At 33.2% G+C, this 24,172-nt stretch overlaps 1 protein-coding gene across 2 annotated transcripts in view; it reads left to right on the top strand.

Moving 5' to 3' along the window:
* LOC129943475 (G protein-coupled receptor kinase 2) overlaps positions 1 to 19,109 on the top strand; it is a 406,878-nt gene extending 387,769 nt beyond the window's left edge. Inside the window, exons 3-13 of one of the 2 annotated variants that reach the window (XM_056052964.1) lie at positions 4,826 to 4,921; positions 5,105 to 5,225; positions 5,318 to 5,871; positions 5,944 to 6,043; positions 11,618 to 11,723; positions 11,802 to 11,991; positions 17,111 to 17,359; positions 17,598 to 17,755; positions 17,833 to 18,036; positions 18,101 to 18,364; positions 18,429 to 19,109. In XM_056052964.1, the coding sequence (XP_055908939.1) occupies positions 4,826 to 4,921; positions 5,105 to 5,225; positions 5,318 to 5,871; positions 5,944 to 6,043; positions 11,618 to 11,723; positions 11,802 to 11,991; positions 17,111 to 17,359; positions 17,598 to 17,755; positions 17,833 to 18,036; positions 18,101 to 18,364; positions 18,429 to 18,521 (2,135 nt within the window). In that variant the 3' untranslated portion in view covers positions 18,522 to 19,109. The remainder of the gene's footprint in view (positions 1 to 4,825; positions 4,922 to 5,104; positions 5,226 to 5,317; positions 5,872 to 5,943; positions 6,044 to 11,617; positions 11,724 to 11,801; positions 11,992 to 17,110; positions 17,360 to 17,597; positions 17,756 to 17,832; positions 18,037 to 18,100; positions 18,365 to 18,428) is intronic. The other variant, XM_056052965.1, reaches the window with a different exon arrangement.
* The last annotated feature ends 5,063 nt before the right edge of the window (positions 19,110 to 24,172 follow it).

The following is a 24,172-nucleotide window of genomic DNA, read 5'->3' as shown; positions in this document are numbered from 1 at the left end:
TGTGGACTTCCTGGCGTGTTCACCTTATTTGATAACTGCGATGTTCGTCATTGCAGCTCCTATGACCTCGATTAAAATCTGCTACCCAATATTTTGCTATTGTAAACTAAGACACAGGCTCCCTTAAAGTAGAATCTAGCTCCACTTTGGTATTGGTTGGACTGAGGACTTTCAAATGAAAGTATTGTATCACATAAAGATTACCACATTTTTCAATATTTACAAATTCACTAAGAGCTGCCATTCATTTATTGATGGCTGCGAAACAAATATTGAAGAGCGTCATCAAACAGCAAATTTAAGCTTTATAAAGTTGGTGGTCTCTACCACAGTCCTTCTTTCTAACAATAACCGCAATCTATACGTCAGGTCGCGTACTACTGGGACCACCCTTATCTGTATAATAACATTTATTTGAAAAAAGTATCTTAAACGTACTTTGAAACATTAAGAAATGTCAAAATTTTCAATTTTTACAAATCGGGCCGATTACAAAACATCCTGTGGAAAATTAATAAGCTTATTATTTGCTGTCGCTCGAAGTCCAAATCCGAAGGAGAAGCATATGAATCTTAAAACGATTATTAAAAACTAAGGCCACTATCGTCAGTGATTTACTTACTTAAGATGGTGCTGCAGTCCTGTGTGAACTAGGGCCTCACCCAACAACCTTCTTCATCTAGCTCGGTCCCTAGCTAGATGTCTACAGTTTCGCGCCAGAAGTTGGGTGAGGTCACTTTTCACTTGAGCGTGCCACCTTATTCGCGGTCTTCCTCTATTGCGCTGTCCTGTGGGTGTCGATTCGAGGACTTTCCGGGCCAGAACATTTCTTTCCATGCGCTCTACGTGACCCAACCATCTTAATCGTTTGACTTTCTGGCTAAGTCTACGTCGCTGTACAGCTCGTACAGCTCTTCGTTCCATCTTTTCCTTCACTCCCCTTCGATGCATACGGGACCGTAGATCACATTTCTTTCCATGCGCTCTACATTTTTGCCGCCTGTGCCACAATACTCACAAAACCTCATTGACATCACGCTGAGTTCTTCCGACTATGTCGTCAGCATATGTTAGTAATTGGACAGACTTTTGAAATATTCTTTCAAATATGATGTTAAAAAAATCGCTTGACAACGCATCACCTTGTCCAAAACCCTTTTTGACATCAAAAGGTTCTGTTCAGTTGTTTCCAACCTTTATGGAACAGCGTGAATTCTTCATGGTCATCCTGCACAAACGGACGAGTTTGACAGGGATGCCAAAACTGGACGTGGATCTATATAGCTCGTCCCTATAGGTGCTGTCATATGCGGCCTTGAAATCGATGAAAAGATGGTGGGTATCGATTTGGTGTTCTTGGGTTTTTTCCAGGATCTGCCGTAATGTGAATATTTGATCAACACACACTGATAAGGACCTATCAGGTTGTTGAAGATTAGCTTTAGACGTTCACATATTACGCCAGAGAAGATTTTTCAAGCGATGTTAAGTAGACTGATTCCTCTATAGTTGGTGCAGTTTAGATTGTCTCCTTTTTTCAGGATCGGGAAAACAATACTGATGTTCCATTCATCGGGCATACTTTCTTCCAAACAATCAATCTTTACTTCGTCTTAGTTGGGAGGACGGGATTGTTGGCGTTCGTCGTCTATGTTGAATCGATCATCCTGCGGAATTCAGTTCTTCGTCGCCGTTATACAGTCTGCAGAAGTGGTCCTTCCATATCCTAAGCATTGACTGCGGTTCCACTATAATGTTTCCAATTTCGTCTTAGCCTTCGGTTCTAGGTTTATGTACCTGTGAATTTCGTTTCACCTGTTAATGAAACTTTTGAACTTCATTCCTGCTTTTAAACCTCCCAACATCTTCGACCGCACGATTCTCATGAACTCTCGGTCTCGAAGTCGGTGTTCCTCTCGCCTCCTCTGCTGATAGAGCTCATGAGCAGCTATCGTCCTTTTATGCAGCGCTGCTTTGAGTGCCTGTAGTTCATTTGCCTGCCGATATTTCTTGTTGGTGGCTATTTAAAACCCAGCACATCAGAGGCGGCTTCTCTGATTGCATCTTGGCATTGTTCTCTGATTGCATCTTGCCAATGTTGCCACTGGTTTTCGATACATTGTGTTGGCGCAAAGAATTTCGAGAGAGGTTACTTGTAACTCGGTCGGAAAACGATTTTGAGAACTCTGGCGATTGTAGCCGTTCAACGTTGTACCTTCTACCAGCCCCTCCCTGTTTTACCTTGGGTCTGGAAATCCGAAGTGCTACCTTGGCAACCACGAGGTAGTAGTGCGAGTCGATGTTAGCTCCTCGGAAATTTCAGACATCCATTATGCTGGAAGCATGTCTGGCGTCAATCTGGTTGACGGTAGATTGATCTGGAGAACTGCAAGTTCCTTTGTTGATGTTGAGGTGTGGAAAAAGCGTACTGGCTACCATGATTTTTTTCCCGCCAGCAAAATCTATGCCTGAATCCGCTGTCGAAAGTGTTGTCGTGCAGGCTGTTTTCCCGATTATTCCACCAAAGATGTTTTCCCTTCCTAGCTTGGCATTAAAATCGCCCAGGATAATTTTATTTTCTTAGCTAAGACACTGCTTATATGTTTTGTCTAAGAGCTCGAGGAACATATCTTTGGTGTTGTCATCCTTCTCTTCTGTGGGAGAGTACGTGCATATCAGGCTAATGTTGCCGAATTTAGCCTTGATGCGTATGGTCATGAGGAGCTCATTGATGCACCTATAGCCTAAGTCTGGCTCCAATGACGAAGCCGCATCCAAATAAGCGCTGTTGATTTTCGTAGTAGCAGTCACCATAGTAAATATCGCAGTTGTTCAAACTCTTTTTGCCCGGCCCATCCCATCCCATCGTATTTCCTGATGGCGATGATGTCTGCTTAATAGCATATTAGGGTCTCCGCTAATTCTTCGTCTGCACGTGGTCTGTTAAGGGACCTTACATTTCACTAACATTCGTCAGTGAAGCAAAAACTAATTTATAAGATTAGAAGTTCCATAGATTAGAAGAAAAACCGGAGCCGCGGAAGCACACCTGAGTTTATTCTCTCGACATCAGATTCGAAATTGTCACCTACTATTTTTAGTGAAAAGTTCAAAAGGAATTCTTAACTTAGGGAATGAAAAAGAACATAATTGAAGATAATCCTTGAAATTAAGAATTTTGTAGCGTGTTTTTTGGACATTACAAGTCTTTCCATAACTTGTTTAAAGTACTTTCGATTTTCTTGAGTAAAGTTGTTTTTATAAAACTACAAAAACTTTGAAGAAAATTCAGTTTTACTTGATCAATAAGTTAAAATGACACAAGATTTATGCAAATGTCAAAATCCCCCTACATTTATTTTCTATCTTACTAAATTCGGCCCTGTACTCAGATCAACAATACGAGTATATCTTAGAAATATTTCTTTTGGGTCTAAGTTTTTTGCTTTTGGACTGTCTTTTTTATTTAGTTATAAGATTTCTCAAATAAGATTTATTAGGCAAGCAGTTTATTTAGAATTTCAATGGAATTTCATTCCAAACAAAAAAATGTTAACTGTGAACAAATTACGAAACCTTTTTTTTATAAAGGTTATATAAAGTAGTTATAGATAGTATCTATCTTGACATTTTCTGAATAAATTTTAAAATCTCCAAAGGTACTTACTGTGCGTGGTCATTAATATACAAAACTATACTTAATGATTTTTCTAAACACTTTTTTGTGTGTTTGAATTGTGATAGGCCAGTTTTTCAAAGATTATCTTAAATTCAATTTATTTGTCGTATTATAAATGGTTTTGTTTTTCCTTGTTTCAAACGCCAACGCACACATTTAAATCACCCTATTTAAAGTAATAGGGTATAAAAACCTAAATGACCACAAAAATCTAATAGATTTGGTTTGGTTGGGTGGCATGCGGCATGTGGTATGTGGCATGTGGCGTGTGTCTGTGGTGTGTGTCTGTCAAAAAAATTAAGATAAATCTGCGTTTTGTTGCGCACCCATTTGCCTTTCGTATCGTTTTTGGAATAATCACAATAAATTTATCTCACGATATCATCATTTCCATGGAAGACTAACGATGTAGAATCTATATAGGTAGAGCGATGTTAAATGATGATAAGCGATTTTGTGGAACCGCCCGCTTGCCATCCAGCATACTCCAGCAATGACAAACAAGAACATTAGCCGGATTGTTATACATCATGCATGGAACATGGAACATCGAGCATCTGGGGTATTTTGTATCATGCATGATGATGCTGCATATCGGAATTACAACAACCCAACCATCCATGCTTCAGCTCCAGCTCCAGCTATGTAGCGGAGAGCAATAACAAATTGGTCGATCTGGGTTATGCTTTCAAGGGAAAGATAAGGGATGGTCTTTTCAAGGGAAAATCTATATAGGAAATACTGCACTGATATACCTTACCTACATATGTGTATAGTTACTCCCGGAAGCAGCCAGAAGCGCCATTGCCTCTACCAACGAAAGTTCGTTCCAACAGAATGGAATTTTAGAAATTTATTCGTGAAGCTACTTTGTCATAATGCCTGAGTAGGTAAATAATTGGCTGGGCTAGATTTGGATCGATAGGTTTACGGATGAATATTTGAGGTGGCTTGAGATAAGTAGGAAATGCAAGCATTACCCGAGAGTGTAATAATTTTGCAAATATTCTACATAAATTACATTTTCTTTCTCAAATTTAAAAATCATTTTTCACATCAAAATAAGACTGATTACATTTTTAAAAGCAACACAATTTCCAATACCCAACAAAACATAAACACTTTTTTATTTTTGTATTTCCGCAGGTGGATCTGACAGCAACAAAGGAAAAAGTAAAAAATGGCGAAAAATATTACAGTTTCCGCACATATCTCAATGTATACACCTCAAAGACAAATTAGGTAAGTGAAAATAGCACAAAAACACACATTTTGTATATTTTGATAAATGGCGCCCAATCTGGGACCAATCTTCATACTACATCTTTCAATATGTACTTCAAGCTAAAACATAACAAAATAAAAATTTGTATATATGATTTCCTACATTATTAAATGATTTATTTATATTTTTTTTGTTTTAAGATATAAGTTATGGTTACGTCATAGACCAACAACCCATCGGACGAATATTGTTTCGACAATTCTGTGAAAACAAACGTCCCATCTATTATAGATACATTTCGTTTCTGGATCAGGTGCAAAGGTGAGTGAGTTATGGTCGATTTGTTGCACGAATTGAATTTTGTTTTGGTTGTCGATGCGCGTTCATAGTTCATAAGTGATGATTGAATGAAGTAAACACATTATTTCCAGATATGAAGTGGAATACGATGAACATCGTATTTCCATTGCCAAGGAAATTGGCCGACGATTTCTTGTGATCGATGTCAGTTCGACAGATACAATCGATGGAAAAACTACAACAACAACTACAAACACTGCATCACCGACATCTCAAAACGATACAACCCAAACGCAAACAGAGACTGACAGCAATCATCATAAACGTCAAAAGCAGCATCACATCGATGCGTCTGACACTTGCAATCACAATGGCGAAGAACACAATGGTGTTGCCACAGATGACAGTGGCGGTGTTGGCGGAGGTGGTGGCGGGGGTTGTGACAGTGGTGGGGGCGCTGTCGAAGGAAGTGAAGTTGGGAACACCACCACCGACAAAAATAACATCTCATATTGGGAAAGTAAAAAAGAGAACTACAATGACTGTCATAAAAATTCTGCCACAATGATGTCGAATAGCAAAGGAGTATTTCGTTATGGCAACGATGATCATGTTCTTGATGTCCTTAACGATGATCTAATTACGAGAGTACGGGAGAAAATAACAAGTGAGTTTCATTTTGTCTATAGCGTGTACTTTTATTCTTTTTGACAGTTGATTTTTTTTTTCAAAAATTAAGGTGGCAGCAAGGAACTTTTCGAGCCGTGTGTCAATGCTGTTAAATCATTTTTAGCCGGCGAACCATTCCGAGAATTTGAGACTTCCATGTATTTTCATCGGTAAGTTAAGTGGTGATGCCACACAGTGTGTGTACTGTAGGTACATTATGCAAACAGAATATTGTGCTATCATATGTCAAATTAACTTTGACAGCTGACATATCAACCCCCTCGACTATACGTATATGCTTTCGCGCTTTAATGTCAGATGCGATTACTGTCATTCTGTCTGTTAAGTTGTACATTGCTATTGATTGTTAATTTATATATTTATGTAGATGATGGTACTCCATAGATGATACAATTTACCCAAAGACAAGTATTTCTTGTTTTCGTAATTTTATTTTTATTTATCCCCTTCCTCTTCCCTCCTCCTTCCCTGACTCTAGTCACTGAACGTTTGTAGGTATTTTTGCAGTTACAAAATTGTTGTTGGGAAGGGGGGAGGATGGTATGGAGTGATGAATATTCAAATTGACAGACTATGGAACAAGAAATGAATTGAATAATTTATTTAAGAAAACGAAGAGAAAAATATACATTTACTTCCGTTCCGAGTTTTTGTTGGGGCATTGTAATATAACAATATTTGAGGGGATTAATGTGACAGGTTTGTGGCTTAGGTTTGTAGCAAAATGATGAATGGATGTTTTTTCTTTTTGTATAACTTAAGGCTTTGCCTTTAGGAACTTTAATGAAGAAATGTTTTAAGATATGAGATATTTGCCAACATACGGATAGATTAGTGTTTTTGTTAAGACGCTTATAGAAGATGAATGAATACGATTACATGAGGCAGGAATACCAATTACAAGAAAAATATTTCTCAAATTTTCTTTTTTTGATTTGGAATTGAAAATCGTATTTTAAGTGTTTTTTTGTTTGATTTGTTCAAAGAATTATTTTTGATATTTCATATCTGTCAAAGTTTCTAAAAGAATTGTGCTTTCTGGAAACTTATACCTACCTACCTGCTGTTTTTGATGTCAAATAAATAACTTGGAAAAGAATTGTTATGTTCAACATTTCTTCGAATATTCCTAAGAGTATTTCCAAGGAATATTTCCATATGGTATCTTTTTTTATACTTTTTTAAGACTTCTTTGACAAATAGTCGTAATATTGTTGAATTTGTTATTCTTTTTCTTCAAATACATGTTTGTATTCTTTTCGAGGAAGATGAACTGTCACTTAGTGTTAAATGAATACCTTTTTTAAGTGTTCCGAAAATTTCCGGATTCTACGAATATTTCAGTTCATTCTCAATATCAATAATACATTTATGATATATTTGAATGCGAATTTGTTTAAGAAAAAGATATTTTTAGAAATTACATAAGAAAAGAACTACATAATTAAAAATGACATTAGTTAATAAGAAATACGTCCTCCTTATAAAATTCATTTTGACGTTTGTCATCATTTAAACTCCTTTCTATCAACTAAATTATTTTATTTTATGTTTTTAAATCTGCAAGCATAATAAAAGACCAAATCAAAAGTTAAATAAATATAATACATCAGTTTTAAATATATCGCAATTAACATTTAAAAAACAATATTTCAAGACACTTCATTGAAATATAAAATAGATCTTAACAAAGTTTAATTGCCATAATGTGTAGCGTAGGTTCTTTGGGATAATAAGACTCTAGCTCTCATAGACCTAGCGGGAACATAATTACTTACTTACTTAAGGTGGCGCTATAGTCCGGGTGGACCTGAGCCTCAACCAACATGCGTCACCAGCCGCCTCGGTCCCTAGCTAGCTCTCTCCAGTTTCGCACACCAAGTTGGTTGAGGTCTTCACCCACCTGAGTGCGCCACCCTAGTCGCGGTCTTTCCAAGGAATATGGGAACTGCGCCGTCCCTCAGAATTGAATTCGAAGACCTTCCGGGCTGGAACGTTAATGTCCATTCGCTCTACATGACCTAGCCATCTAAGCTGTTGGACTTTAACTCTGTTAACTAGGTCAGTGTCGCTGTTTAGCTTGCACAGTTCGTCGTTATATCTTGTCCTCCATTCTCGATCTGTGCAGGCGTGACCAAAAATCAACCGAAGAATTTTTCTCTCGAAGCATCCTAAGACGCTCTCATCTTTCTTTGACAGGGTCCAGGCCTCAGCGCCATAAATGAAAATCGTGATGATGAGTGTCTTATAGATAGTGAGGGGACTTTACCACTCAATTGCCTTCTAAGTCCAAAGAAGCAGCGGTTTGCAAGAGTTATTCTTCGTTTGATTTCAGCGCTGGTGTCGTTGTCTGTGTTTATAGGGGTGCCTAGGTAGACAAAGTCCTCAACTACCGCAAATTTATAGCGGTCCATGGTGACGTTTTGTCCAAGACGTCGTTGTTCAATTTCCTTTTTTGATGACAGCATTTACTTGGTCTTGCCCTCATTGACCACTAAACCCATCTTATTCGCTTCCGTCGGAATGCTTTAAAACGTTCCACTGACATTACGCTTTGATCTTCCAACTATGTCAATATCATCAGCGTACCCGAGTAATTGGATGGACCTTTGGAAGATTGTGCCTCTAGTTTTGACGGTTGAGGGATGCCAAAACTAGACATTGCTCTGTACAGCTCTTCCATGTGGATACTGTCATAAGCAGCTTTAAAATCGATAAAGAGATGGAGAGTGCAGATTTTAAGTTCTTGGGTTTTTCCCCACACACATAACGAACTATCAGGTTGTTGTCGAACGGCTTCAGACGTTCACATAATACTGTAGAGAGAATCTTATATGCAATGTGACAGAGACTGATGCCTCTGTAGTTTGCGAAATTTAGAGATTCTCTTTTCGTATATATCGGCAAACTATGCTGAGATTGCAGTCATCGGGCATGCTTTATTTCGACCATATTTTGCAGACGAGTTGGTGCATCCTTCCTATCAAGTCATAGCTTGCTTATTTGATCGATTCCAGCAGCTTTGTTTGACTTAATTCAAGAAGCAATAGACATTTGATATGATAGCATAGAAGGCCTCTAAGAACCATTATGCTATGAATTTTTCTTCTTCATTCTAAAGACTTTATTCAAAATAATTGAATAATAATTAAAGTTCCAACCCATTTTTTTAAATATATATTTCGTGAATCGTCTTTGAATTTTCTCAATCCGATTAGAATTAACTTTCTAGATAGGACTCCAAATGACATCCGTGTATTTCAAAAATGATCTGACAAGAGATGTAATCAAGGATAAAAATACGAAATTATAAAAACGTATTATAAAAACTACCAACGAATTAAACTAAGAACCAAATAATCAAAATGACTTTTAAAAGAAATTTGGGAATCTTTAATAACTCCCAAGTCCCTAATAATTGAAACCCTATCTAAAGCCAATTCAATTGGATAATTGAATAATAAAATGTAAGATTTCCTGGAAAAAGATATAGCGGTTCACTTTTTGATATTCAACTTGAGACTATTTATGTGACACCAATTTCATAAGGAATCAATGTCAAATTGCATAATTTGACAATTATTCAAACTCAAAACTTTTAAAAATATTTTAAAGTCATTCGCATATAATAAAAATTCGCAGTACTTAAATATCGAGATATATCATTAACGAACATTTTAAAAAGGCGTGGACCCAAGTGGCTATATTTTGGGACACCTAATGTACACTGAATTTTCTTTTAGAATGTATCTCTAACTTAAACTTGTTGTGTTCTACAAGATAAATATGACGATAACGAACGAAGAAAGTGAGGATGAAAACCAAAAATTTCAAACTGGTTCACAGAGTCGAAGACTTTACTGAAGTCAGTGTATACCTCGTCCACTTTAAATTGTTGTTTCAAAACATTAGTGACATACGAAGTGATACAAGTCAAATTTTTAACAGATGATCGACCGAAAATAAAGCCATTCTGTACCTCAGTCAAATATTAACTTGTAAGAAAATCAAGCTTAGTTTTTACAATACTTTCAAAAAATATTTGAGAATTTTAAATAGCTTAAAAATACCAGTTTAATTTTCTGCTTCATTTTTCGAACCTGATTTATGATTTGTCATCTAGTTAGAAAGTTCCCATTCTTTAATGAAAATAGAGACTTATTGAATATGCTGAGTAAAAAAGTCAAGTGCTCTAAATAAAATGAGATATCAAAATGTTTATATCCGTTTATGTCATTATAAGAAACGTCTAGTGATAGACAACGATGATAGGCCTAAAAAGCAGGCAACACTTAAGGATATGCTTATTAGCAGCTCTAAAAAAAGGAATATGTTGAGTATTGAATTATAAGTGTTAGCGGTGGATGTGCTCGAATGAGCTTAAAAGACTCTCCGACCTCATATTTGCATGTCGTTCTATTGCTCCGTTGCGACGTGAATAACGGTCAAACAAACAAACAAGCAAACTTTAAGAATCTCTTACTAAGTAAATAACTGTTTGTTAAAAGTAATTTTTTTTTTTGGTTTATAGGTAGTCTAGTAAAATAAATTCTAACTTAAAAAATCGTTTTCAATGATATTTTTTTAACTTAATTATTGATATGTCAAAATAATCGAACGATCTATTAAGAAAACCAATAATAACTCTAAATTGGGTAAATTGGTTGTAAATGTTTAAATTAGTGAAAACAGGTGTGCTAGATTTATTTAAATCGATATTACATAATATAGATTTCATTTGAAATAGTCCGCTATTTGTTGAGCTTTCTATTTGGAAGTTATCTTGGTTTAGCATTTGACAAGTAGCACTGGTGAACAAAGTTTTCTTACAGGCATTAAAATTGATCTTTCCCAATGCATTTTAGTGGCCTTAATTGAAGACCGACTTCAAAATTAAGATATCACTTTTTAAAATTCGAAAGAAACACGTTTATAGAGCTTTGTGATGCTATCTTAATGTATAAATAGCTTTTTTCCAATAAAAGTCGTGATGGTTTTCCAAAGCTATAATCCTTTTCTTCAATATTCAGTTGAAATATTTATATTACATCATATATAATTTTCAAATCACCTTCATGAGTTGATAGATATTACCTGTCTTACAAAAATCTTAAAAAAACGCTTAATCATTTATGCTAAAGCCGTTTTCAATAGAAAAAATGAAAGCGGTTTTAAAGTAAGTTTTGTTCTTGTTGTCTAAATAACTAAATTATTCTATTTTATTTTTGAAATATATAAAAATAATGTTGAAAACGGGTATTTTCAAAACTTGAGCAAATAGTTAAAATTGTAGTTTGGATTCGAAATCAAGACTTAAAATGTAGTCCAAAACGTATTTTCCAAGACTATTAAAGTATCAAATTCAAGATTTTCTCGAACCTAAATTCAAATAAAGACTCGTAACTAATGCAAAACTAAGTTGGATACTAAATGCTTTAAATTGCATTTTAAAGAGAATGATTTGTACTTTTCAAAATCATCTTGCAATTCATTGTTAAGAGATATTTTGAGTTTTAACATTTTCTTTAAAACCACATTTTTGGTTGTTTTTAGTATGTGATAGACAAATTTATAGGCGAGATTTGAACTTAGGCCTTGTTTTATTTTTGGGATGATTATACGATATGAATTAATTTTCTGCAATGTCCTCTTTTCCTCGGTTTCAAATTAATATAATTGATTTTTAATTAAAGTTTTCTATATTAATTTTTCTTTTTATTTAGATATTTACAATGGAAATGGTTGGAAGCACAACCTGTAACATATAAAACATTTCGTATGTATCGTGTCCTTGGTAAAGGAGGATTTGGTGAAGTCTGTGCATGTCAGGTAATTTTTTTTTTAAATTAATATTTTCTATTTATCAATTTTTAATATTTAATTTTTGTTTTTATTTATCAATAATAGGTACGTGCAACAGGCAAAATGTATGCGTGCAAAAAGTTAGAAAAGAAACGTATCAAAAAAAGAAAAGGCGAATCAATGGTTTTGATAGAAAAACAAATTTTACAAAAAATCAATTCACGTTTTGTTGTTAATTTAGCGTATGCTTATGAAACAAAAGATGCATTGTGCTTGGTTTTAACAATAATGAATGGTAAGTTAAATTTTTCAATATAGTTTTCTGTTTTGTATTAACTTTTTTGTTTAAAAGAAAATATATCAATGGAGTGAGAAAATAATTCTGAAAAGTTACAGTTGTTTTTTTTCTAAATTTACCAAGTATTACATTTTTTTTTATTTATTAATACAAATTGAAGTAGGTATGCATTTAAGATCGGTTCGTAAATACAAATACTAATTTGAAAAATATTGTTAGTTAGGAAAATTTGTTTTTTAGTCAGAAAGAGATTTATGCGTGCAAACAGCCAAAACTATTTCAACGGATTTTTATGATTCTTGTTTTTATAATGGTCATTTCAGAACTACGATAATTAGAAAAACATTAGAAAAGTAAAAAAATCAATAATTAAAATTAGTTTACAAATACGATTATCAAATTAACAACAGAAAAACTTCCCAGAAATATAAATTAGGGTTTACAATCAAATTTTTAAATCATTTTCAGTAATAACGGGTACAACCAATTTAAGTGCTTCTAAAATCCTAGCAAAACCGATATTTTAGACTCCAAGACCTTGGATTGTATTTTTTTCCATTTCTTTATATTTAAATTTAAAAAATGATTTTTGATGTTTTGGTCGTCCGGTGAATTGGTGGTATTATAAGGCAAGTAAAGTTCAGCTTCTTAAAAATGAAACCTTGTTTTTTAAAGCACTTCTTCATCCCCGAGTATTTGTAACATGTGAAAACACTCCGCTTAAGTGAAACCCAAAGATTTTTGAAACATATTTATACAGTGGCTCCCACTAATTGAACACATACAAAATACATTTTTGCAACCCATTTTCTTCGAGAAAATGTATAGAGTGTAAAATTTAAATCTGACATTTAAACAGGTTTTTTATTTTAAATGGGTCAAAATTACAACTAACCGCAAATCAATCGGACACTTTTGATTTGATAGCTTTTTCACGGGAGTGTCAAAGTATTGAAGAAACAAGTTTGAAGCATACTCTATTACCTAATTTTGCCCATATTCCATGAAGGCCCACCTTGAGGTCCTCAATGTTTCTAAAGTTCTTTCGAAATCGATGTCCCAGTTCATCCCATAGATTCTCGATTGTTATGCAATAACCATGACCTTGTTATACATGACGTGTGCTTTGGGTTATTGAGCGGTGTGAATAAAAACGAGTATGACGAGTATTTACTTACAAGTAAAGTGTAACGAGTATTTAAACTCCAAGTAAGCTGATGTGAATAAAGCGTCGTGTTAACTTTTGACCGTGTACTCGTTAACCCGAGGGTATACTAGCAAATATTTACTAGCATGACAACTGAACTCACAAAAAAGGCAAGTAAATACTTGTAGCGCCACACAGACTACGCATCATGTATTTTTTGTTGTTTACTTGTTATTTTGATATGTTCAATTATTAACTTGTTCTACCCGTTTTTATTCACACCGCTCATTGTCTTGGCAGAGGATTACAATGTCTTGTATTCCGAGCTCACTAACACTGGACCTCAAACGTGGTTTCAAAATATTGATTGTAGCCATTTGATAGATTCAACCTTATACAAAATGATGGCTCCGAAAACCAAAACTTGCAACACATCCTCATACCGTGTCCCACACAACGTATCGGTTCATAAGTTACTAAGAATAAAAACTAAATAACGGTTCTATGAGCGGTACCTTTCCGGAGCAATACAAAAATATGTTTTTCTTATTAAAAAAAGCCAAGTTAAAAAATAAAATATTAGAGAAAATTAAAAAAAAAAATCTATCGGTTTGTTTTTGAGAAAATTCGAATTTTCGTTTTTTGACCATAAAAATTGTATGGGGCAACTCTTAGTTTTGATCTTAAAAAAAACTCCTAACGCAAACTAATCGACACCAAATTGAGGTTCTATTTATATTTACTCACTATTTAAGCGTCTGTCATCTTGACATTTGGCAATAATTAAACACTCCGCCACTACTACACAAACTTTAAGAACTTAATATAATTGTTAAGATTCACTACAAAACTGTGAATTACTTGCAGCCCAGTTCGCAATTTTGCAAGAAAGTTTTCGTGATCATGTTTTTTTCATGAAAAGGTCATCACAATTTATCAAGATCTTGTGATTTAACAAGTTTTAAAACCTTAAAGATGGAATTCGCAAGTTATCGAAAACATACAGTCTCAAACACTCAAATTGCTCATTAAAAATTTCGTGAAACCAGAGCCGGCCTTAGTCAGCTTGGCGCCCCAGGCGAGTCAAATATTTACTAAAATCTATAACCTCCTTCTCCAGATAAAATTGCAAGTTGATGAAAAAGCAGAATTTATGCTTAAAAGAAAAGCTGTTCGTAATTCCCCAAAGCTAATATAAAAACAATAATTATTATAATAATAATTATAATAGTGAAATAGACTTATGTTGAATTTAATTTTCTTTTTTATTTCGACGATTTTTCAAAATTAAGATTTATACAAATTCTAATTTACAAAAAAATCTTTTCAAATAATCAAAACTTTAGTTTCATTGCTTTTATGTCAGCGAACTCTCCGAACAGACTGAAGAAATCAATATTTTCTGCAATTTCATTTTCAATCGACAGCGAAGCCAAGCTTATCAACCATGTTTTAGACATACTTGTATGCAAATAAGTTTTGATAAGTTTTAGTTTTGAGAAACTCCTTTCATCCCTGGCCACAGTCACTGGTATGGTTAAAAGAATGCGATGAGCAATCCAAATGTTTGGATATATTTCCTGAAAGTTGTGTTCCTTAATAAAATTCAATACTTTGACTGGTGTTGTTTAGTATCTTCGATATGATGTTGAATACTTAAAATCTCACTACACAATAAATCTGCATGTATATCGGACTTTGAGGTAACTGTCAATTTGTTGTCCATTTGAATTAATTCAGAAGCTAGCAGAAAGTTCCATGTTTCCGAAATTTTTTCATTTGCTGAAATCTTTCCTTCGTAGAAACAAGGATATTGTCTAGGAGAGCATTTAAAAATTCGACTTCAATCTTTTTTTTGGGTCTGTAATCTGTTCCTATATGTTTTAAACTAAAAACAACTGTTACTTAGCATTTTGGTGAACTGGAGAAAGCTTATTTTTGGTGACTGACTTGCTTTGTTCACAATATGTAACTCAAAAAGAACGTCAACCAAACTACTAAGGAAACAATATGGCTAAGGTCTTTTATTTGTTCTGTCACAGTGGTTTCTTCGTGCCAAGTCCTAGCATCGTTTTTGCAGTTCTCTGCTAACGAAACAAAAGCCTTGTGTATTTCTAATAGTTGAAAGTGGACCGCTTTTAGCAAGCTCTTCAAGCATAACACTTGCTAAAAATTATGCCTCAATAATTTGTCCATACTCTCAACCGTTTTAGATAAATAGGTTAAAAAGAGTGCAACGCTCAACCCTTTTTTGAATTGTGCATAACTTGCTACCCAAACTCGTGGTTTTATGAGACTTATTGTTTTATTAAAAATATTAACGACAGACTAATAATGTGTAATTTTTGAACATTATGTCTTCCAAATGTTTTGCGTGTAATTTCACGGACTGTTCAAAACGGATCCTCGGGGTAAGAGCCACATACTGCAGTATGTCTTATCCATGCTTGGATAAGACGCACTTAGCATTACTGGGCAATGAATTTCTTTTGGTGTTTCAGTCGAGGGTTATGGGTTCTTGGAACCCATTAAATTTCAAGAATAATCGCTCTTGAAGTCTCAGTGAGGCTGCCTTTTTCCGTATCGAAAGCCTCGGATTTTCACGTAAACTCTCTTGAACTACTTCAATGTTTTCGGAAGTTCTTGAAGATCGACTGGGCCCTGTTCGTGGAGTGTTTATACCCGAAGCAGTTGCGCGTAACCTCCTACACCAAAAAATTAACGAAATTCCAAAATGTTGCATACGAATCGTTACTCTTAAAAAATGCCGCGATGCGCCAAGCTTACTTTACCAGTGCGAAATCATGGCTGAGAAATCCACACGATAACTGATTCCAATGACACCACCCACCCCCCTCCCTCTACGTTTATTACTTTTTTGAAATAATCGTATTTAAAAACAAATCTGCGACCAAACACCCTATACATTGATTTCTTTTGAGAAATACCCGTTCCTTTTTTGTATAAAAATTAAATACTTTGGCGAAGTATGAAATTAATTGAACACTTACTTACTTTATATTTTAAAACCTAAAATGTCACTTGTAAGCTCTTGAAACTTAACAACTAACTTACATAATTCCCTAAAAACTATCAAAGTCATCCCTTACAAAAAATATCACTAAGATAAAATATATTTGTCAAAGAAATAAATCAGTAATACAGCAGAAGTATTTTCCTCAAGTGAAACCGACTAATTTTATAATATCTGTTAACAAAATTTGGCATTCCTTTCACATGAATCTTGCATTGTCATCATATTTCAAAAACATTAATTTCATGGTTTTTGAAAAATCTACAAATGTATAAAGTTTTTATGTGACAGTCATCATCATCATCGTCATTATTTTGTGTTGGAAACATTGATTTAACAGGGAAACAATAGAAAATGGTTAATTTATGAAACCCCCATCAACGATCAACGCACTTAACCCTCACTTAAACATTTTCAACTCATTTATGTATTCAAATTCTCAAAAGGGTGTAAATATTTTAACCATTACTATATATTATCTATAAGAGAACCTTCTAACCAATCAATCTACATAATGTAGACATACTCTTACATATACATACATAGGTAGAAAATGTGAATAAGCTTCATTTGTTAACGTCCGTCGGTCGGTCGTTGGTCGGTGGATGTTTAAAGGTTTATTTACAGATTTTCAATCGTCCGGTTCTCCTCCGGTTGAATTAATTTACAAACGAAAATGCTGGTTTATTAGTTTCGGTTTTAGTTTGCGAACCTATAGGTAGGTAGATAACCTGGGATGGGGTTGAAAAGGGCTTTACAATCCATAGATATATACATACAACTATAGGTATTGAAAATCCCAACAAGGACTATAAGTAGGTACCTATTTTCCTCCATAGTTTTCCCATCATATGTGTAAAACACCAAAGTACTTTATCACTTTTCCCACTCTAACTCACTCTCCGTTTCCCTTTTGTTTTCCTTTTGCACAAAAGGTGGTGATTTGAAATTTCACATTTACAATATGGGAGGTGATCCGGGATTCGAATTACTGCGAGCCCGATTCTATGCAGCCGAAGTGGTCTGCGGGTTGGAGCATCTCCATCAACAGGGCATTGTCTATAGAGATTGCAAGCCAGAGAATATTCTCCTCGACGACCATGGCCATGTGAGGATATCCGATCTGGGTTTGGCAGTTGAAATACCAGAAGGCGAGATGGTTCGAGGACGTGTTGGGACTGTGGGTAAGTGTTTTTCATTTCGGTATCCTTTTTTTTTTTTGTTGTGTTCAATTTTATTCGATGCCATCCTTCATTTTTATTTAAGAATAAATTGAATTGATTTAGGACACATCTAGTGTTGATGTTGAGATGGGTTTTTCCTTTTATATTCTTCCTTTGTATAAATATTTATTTATTCTCCTGGATCTAATTTAACAATTGACAATTTTGATTTTTTTTCATGTTTTCATACACAAAAAAGGATATATGGCGCCTGAAGTTATCGATAATGATAAATACTCATTCTCGCCGGATTGGTTTAGCTTTGGATGTTTATTGTACGAAATGATTGAAGGACAAGCTCCTTTTCGCATGCGAAAAGAAAAAGTTAAACGAGAAGAAGTTGACAGGCGGGTTAAGGTAAATATTATAATTTTATTCAAGTTAAAAAATTAACATACGTACATGTGTATTCATCCTAATTTTTAAACTTGCAGGAAGACCCAGAAAAATATTCCGTAAAATTTATTGATGAAGCCAAATCCCTGTGCCAACAGCTTCTCGCAAAATCGATTAAACTTCGACTTGGTTGTCGAAATGGTCGTCAAGGGGCTCGTGAAATAAAACTTCATCCATTCTTTAATATTATCAATTGGAAACGTTTAGAAGCTGGAATGGTTGAACCACCTTTTGTACCAGATGTAAGTATAACAAAATCTTGTCATATCAATAATATTTAAATGAAATAATCTTTTCTTTTTTTAGCCTCATGCCGTATATGCCAAAGATGTCCTTGATATTGAACAATTTTCCACCGTTAAAGGTGTCAACATAGACGATTCCGATTCGAATTTTTATACGAAGTTCAATACTGGTTCGGTTTCGATATCATGGCAAACCGAAATGATTGAAACCGAATGCTTCCGTGAGTTGAATGTTTTCGGGGTCGACGAATGTCCAACACCAGATTTATTAATAAACGCCACCCCAGTTATTGAAAAAGCCGGATGTTTTCCATTCAGGAGAAAGGTTTGTTAAAAACAAGTTTTTGACCAATGGTCAATGTTAAAATGTTCTTTTTATTGTTTTGTAGAAGAAGCAACCAGCTAGAACTCAGCCCATACCCATTCCTGAACATTTACTAACAACTAGTCACAGTGTATCATCAGCAACTGTTGAAAGCTGATAGAAATTAACCAAACTAACTTCGGTGTTGTATCATTTATCCTGAAACGAAAATCAAACTATACAAAACTTTGCAGATTCAGAAAAAAAAAAAAAAAAACAAGAATCCATAAAAATTAATATGAATATGAAAATAAAAGACTTTTGCTGCCAGGACAAAGAAAAGAGAATAGAAGATAATAATTAATTATTATTATTTTTTAATAAATTTGCTAAATAATCGTGCAAGGAAAAATGTGTTCTACAAGTCTAAACATATGTATAAAAATATATAAAACACAGATGAAATACAGAACAGCAATTATAAATAATAAGAACAATTTAATAAAAGAAAATAACACTTTAATTTAAACTTTCTATGTGTCGAGAAAAAATAAACAAAAATATTATAAAAATAAATAAACATTCATTATATCGATAATCAAATAATACATAAAAATATTATACTGTATAACAAAAATAAACTCACAAATAAATACAAAAACAAAACTACACGCATAAACTAAAACCATTTATATACAAAGAATATGAAATTATTAAAGAACGCGCAATTTTTAAATCAATCATTTTTTTAAACTCCTTAAAATGGGATATCAGAAAAATATGAAAAAAATAATAATTTTGATTTATTTTTACATAGTTGGATTATTTAGTGAATTTTACTATATTATTATATATATTTTTTAAGATGAAGGAATAATTGTATTTTATTTTGCATTATAATTATTTTAATTTTATTTCCACATCGAATTTTTTCCTTTTTATCTTGTATATAAATATTTTAGTTTATTTTTTTTTATAAGTTTGACTATTAATATAAAATATACATATTTTTTTCATACATGTTTAAGTATAAAATTTACTTTTTATGAATGTTTTATTATTATTACACTTATTATATTGTTTGTGTTTAAATTTAGTTTTAATGCTTAATTTTGCAAAGTTACAAAATTAATCAATTTATTGAATTGTTTATGTTTTATAAAAAGCAAAACTGAAAGTAAAAGATGAAAAGAATTTAAATTAGATGTAATATACTCGTATATATAATAGAAACAAAAATAATGAATTTTTATGCAAAACTGATGATAAAATAGTGTAAAAGAATTTAAAAAAAAATTATAATTTAGTTGAAAAAATTTGTTTTGTTTTTTATTTTTATATACCTACATTTTATTTTGTTGTTAACCATTTCTTTTATAAATAATTTCTTAACAAGTTGATTTTAAAAAGTTAAAGAAAATCGGTTAGTAAATATTTGGACAATCGAAAACATCCCAGCGCAGCGTTTAAAATGTGTACGAACATAATTAGAGATTAAATCAAATAATATCGAGGGTTTCAAAATATTTGTTAAAACAAACAAAACGATTTAAGGGCTTTAAAATTTCTTATGGAAACAAAATGTCTTAGTACAATATGCATCAAAACATTTACCATTCACGGCATTTATTAATACTACAGTAGCAGCAACGGATTAAAATTGATTCCATGTATTTTATCGATTTTTAATGCAATATTTCAACACTTGAATGCAATAAATTGGTTTTAAATCTGGAGTTATATAATAGAAATACAAACAAAAATAACAGAAAATTATCAATTTTAGTTTCAAAAACCCTTACCTTCAAAAGTGAACTTCAGATAAATGAAAAATTCGACGTGAAAATATATTTTCTTATCAAATCACTGAAGACCGGTAACCCCCTAAGGCGTTGGAGAAGTTTTTATCTGAAAATTTTCAGGATGAATTTTTTATAACTAACCTTAGTGAAATCAAAATGTTAAGTTTATTCTTTCCTAAGGAAAGTCTTTTTGAAAATAGCTGGAACTAAATATTCTCTTATGCCCTTTAATACGTTTTCCAATGCGTTTCCACTAGTTTTGCAGACATTTTTACAGGTAGAGGTCCCTATGTTGTAAAAAATCATTGTTAAAGAAATTATTATTTTAATTTTTGGGAATACAAAAAAATAAAATCTGTCCGGTGGATGGACATCGATTTAAATGTTTTTAGTCTTCAAAAATTCACTTGCTTCAATTATAGTTTGCATTTTTATTAATTCAATTTCGAATTGAATTGTTCCTGGTTTCAACATTAAACGTGAACTTAAGCTGGTATATGCATTTTTCTTGCTTGATATTTCTCATCGAAAATAGTAAAAACATCACTTTACGAAAATTATGACACTATCAATTTACTTTACGTAAAATAAATCGGTCTAAAATACTGAAAGAATATAAGCAATAATTAATCCAGTTAGGGTAGTAAGGTTTGGGGGACATGACCCCTCCTGGGAGATTAATTTGTTTTTATTTTTTGTAGGAATTCCCTTGAAATCAAAACTTATCACATTGCGTTGATGGATATGACCCCTTTCATATTTTTAATTATTTATTTTGTTTATGAATGAATATAAAATATTTAGTTTACTGCTTTAAACTTTGACTGGACCGGCCCAAGAACATAATTTAAATCGGAAATCCAGTCCTATTCCAATTGATCAGCACAAATTCATCAACTCTACCAAAAGACGATGCAAAAGGGGTCATAGTAACCATAAGGATTATACAGTTAAGTTCTTTAAGGGGGTCATCCCATGTGACGGCCTGTATTTTAAGGAATTTTTAGGATTTTTTTTTACGACTAGTAAATAGATACAACTTTATTAAGTTTGTTATCATTTACTAACACAGTTCGACAGTATAAATATAAAATTTGAATTAAAAATATTTTAAAGAACACGAGTTACACCGGTGTGAACAACTCCACCTCGAAAAAATGGGCTCGCACTTCCTCCAAGATTCCGGCTGATTGGCTTATTTAAAACAAAAAAAGTAAACGGCGTTTTAATATGTGAGAGTAAATGCATGGAATGAACTATTATCAAATGAATATACCAAAAATTAGACTTTTGGGAGACATTTGAAAAAAAAAGTCGCGAATTTTGCGTTTTTTTTTTATTTTTGCTATAAAAAAATCGAAATATTTGGAATTTTTGCTAGTCGATAGTTCATTCCATGAGTTTACATGTGCAAAATCCAACTCATTAAATTTCAAGTGATTCAGTCAAGCCGTTTTTGAGATACGATGGAGGAGAGTTTGAAAAACACAGTTTTGAGAAAAACTCGTTTAAAGTTTTAAGTCCTCTTAACTATGAAAATATCAACTTACCTTTCAATCGGCGATGCCTGGTCCATTGAGTATTCCTTCCTCTTCTTCTTGAAACTCTTTTAAAGCAGATTGTTCAGCTCTTGAATCAATTCTGGCTTGTTTAACCGCACCACTTACGCGCCGCTCAGAACGTGAAATTCGCTTTTCAAACTTCCTTCTTCATATTTTCAAGCGAGTCTGGATGACGTAGAATAGCTTATCCGTAGAATTTCGTTATTTCCTGAATAACTTTCTCAGTAAGTTTACCTAGTCGTTGTCCAACGATTCCTTTATTTGTTTTATCTTTTTTAACAGCCCGAAGTCGTGTTCCCATCCTCTTTTGTACGTGACCCACACATTCTTTTTTTATTACTACAGTATCTCCATACGGTTTAGCATCTAGGATCCCTTTGTAAGTTTTACTGTCACCATCGCCCATCGGAACTTCCGGTATGGTTTATGGTGCATTCATCTACATGCGTTTCATACCACATTTCGTACTCTAAAGGATCCGCTGTTTTTTTACTTTTCCACTTATTACATGCACCACAAAAACTACTCATAACCATAACATCTAAGACTTTCCCGGTGTCCTTTCCAATCAATTTAGAAGCTCCAAATAGAGATGAAAAGCCTCTTTTCTTCCAGTTACTATCACCAGACACAGTCAATTCATCCTTTGGTTTTCCTGCTTCGAATTATAATAAAGTTTCACACAGATGTGGCAATATGAATGTTTTTCAGTAGTGCAGTATAAGTTGAATTTCCAATACCCGAACACATGTCCATGAAGCTGCAGAAAATATGTATTCCTTCGTGACCAACTCCTTATAATCGCATCACAAATGCAAATCGGCGATTAACTTCAAACGCATTCTCAATAAACGGGCCCGAGTTTATAACTGTCTGTTTTTCACACTCACACGATAATTTAATTTTGAAACCTTACCCTCGAAAACTTGATTGGGAAATAGATACATCGCTTTTACAAGTTTTGCATATAACCTTTTCAGAAATCGCAGCAAACACAGAAACAAACTCCAAAATTCAATACGCGAAATTCGAAGCGATGGGAACCTCCATGTTCATGCCATTTTTGAGTTTTTTTGCCGAAGCGGAAGTAAATTCCGTTTCATTTTGGGTGGTGGAAATCGTTTCCACAAAAATTTCTTTTTTTACTACGACTACGATGAACATTTCCACTCGTACTTCCTTTACGTCCACTCATTATGAAAAAGAGTAATTTTGAGTTATTGCACTCTTCGACGTTGAACCAAGACTAAAATAACTTAAAATAACTTAATAAATAACTTAAAATATTTAATAACGGTAAAATATTTAACAACTATAGAAATTCCAGTTTAAGCCTATAGAAACGGTATGAACGTACATATACATATATTCATATGGTATAAAGCCGACCGTACATAATATCGACTGCCAACTCAGCTCTCTGAACAGCTGCTTATTCCAACTGCTGTATCTGTAAAACGACTTCGAATTTTGAAAAATCCCTTTACTACCGTATTCTACACATATTAAACTAACAATTTATGAACAAAAAAAAATCGATTTTTTTACCTAACTACATATGTATATACAACAAAAACCGGTTTGCTGTCTAAAACAACTAAAATCTTTTTGTTTTCACACAATTAAGAATTTCGAAAAACTTTAGTAATGTTTACAATATTTTCATAAGATCTTTTTTTACGCACAAAAATAGTGTAGTTTTTTTAAAGTGTTTCCTTTTCCTTCAAAATTGATTTTCTATCAAATACAAAAACTTTTAAAATCTCAAAAATTTAAGAAATCTACTTTTTGAAGTGATTTTGCTGAGATTTGAACACGAATTTCAAAACAAAAATAAATGTCCCCAATAACAGCAAAAGTGACACTTTCGTAAAACTAGTTGCTTATTGAAAAACAATGAACGTTTCATATCTATTAATTAAATATAAAAGCTTTGAATCGCTCGAGAACTGAAGTGAAAAGAGATTCTGCAACGTGTAGTTTGTAAGTGCCGCTTGAATACACCCATTTTCTTAAATTCAATAACTGAACATTTTTCTTTCTACAATTTTTAAAATTTCTTGACTCCTAGTCAAAATATTTTCATAAGGTTCATGCAAAACAGTATTTTTTTGGAATTTGTCTTTTAGCATCAGCTACAATCTACGAGTTGTCAGACTGAAAATCAAAGTAATATTAAACTCCCGAATATTTAGTCCGAATAATGTACGTCAAGAATAAGCTAGAAAACTCTTCTGTTTTACTTTCCTACGAAAAAAGATCACATTTCCTGGTGAACTCTCTCATTTTTTGGGCTTCTGGATCCACATTTTTGAAGCGTCCTGCGCATCTAAAGAAATGACAACAAGAAGAGAATATATTATTTTTGGAAAAAGCTACATTTCAATAAAATTTCTAAAAATTCTGCTGTATACTGTATTTTAACTCTGGAATTCTTTAAATTATGAGACCATATCTTGCTGGAC

This window comes from Eupeodes corollae, chromosome 1, assembly GCF_945859685.1.
Source record: "Eupeodes corollae chromosome 1, idEupCoro1.1, whole genome shotgun sequence".
Lineage (NCBI taxonomy): Eukaryota > Metazoa > Arthropoda > Insecta > Diptera > Syrphidae > Eupeodes > Eupeodes corollae.
This window is presented reverse-complemented; position numbering and strand designations above follow the sequence as displayed.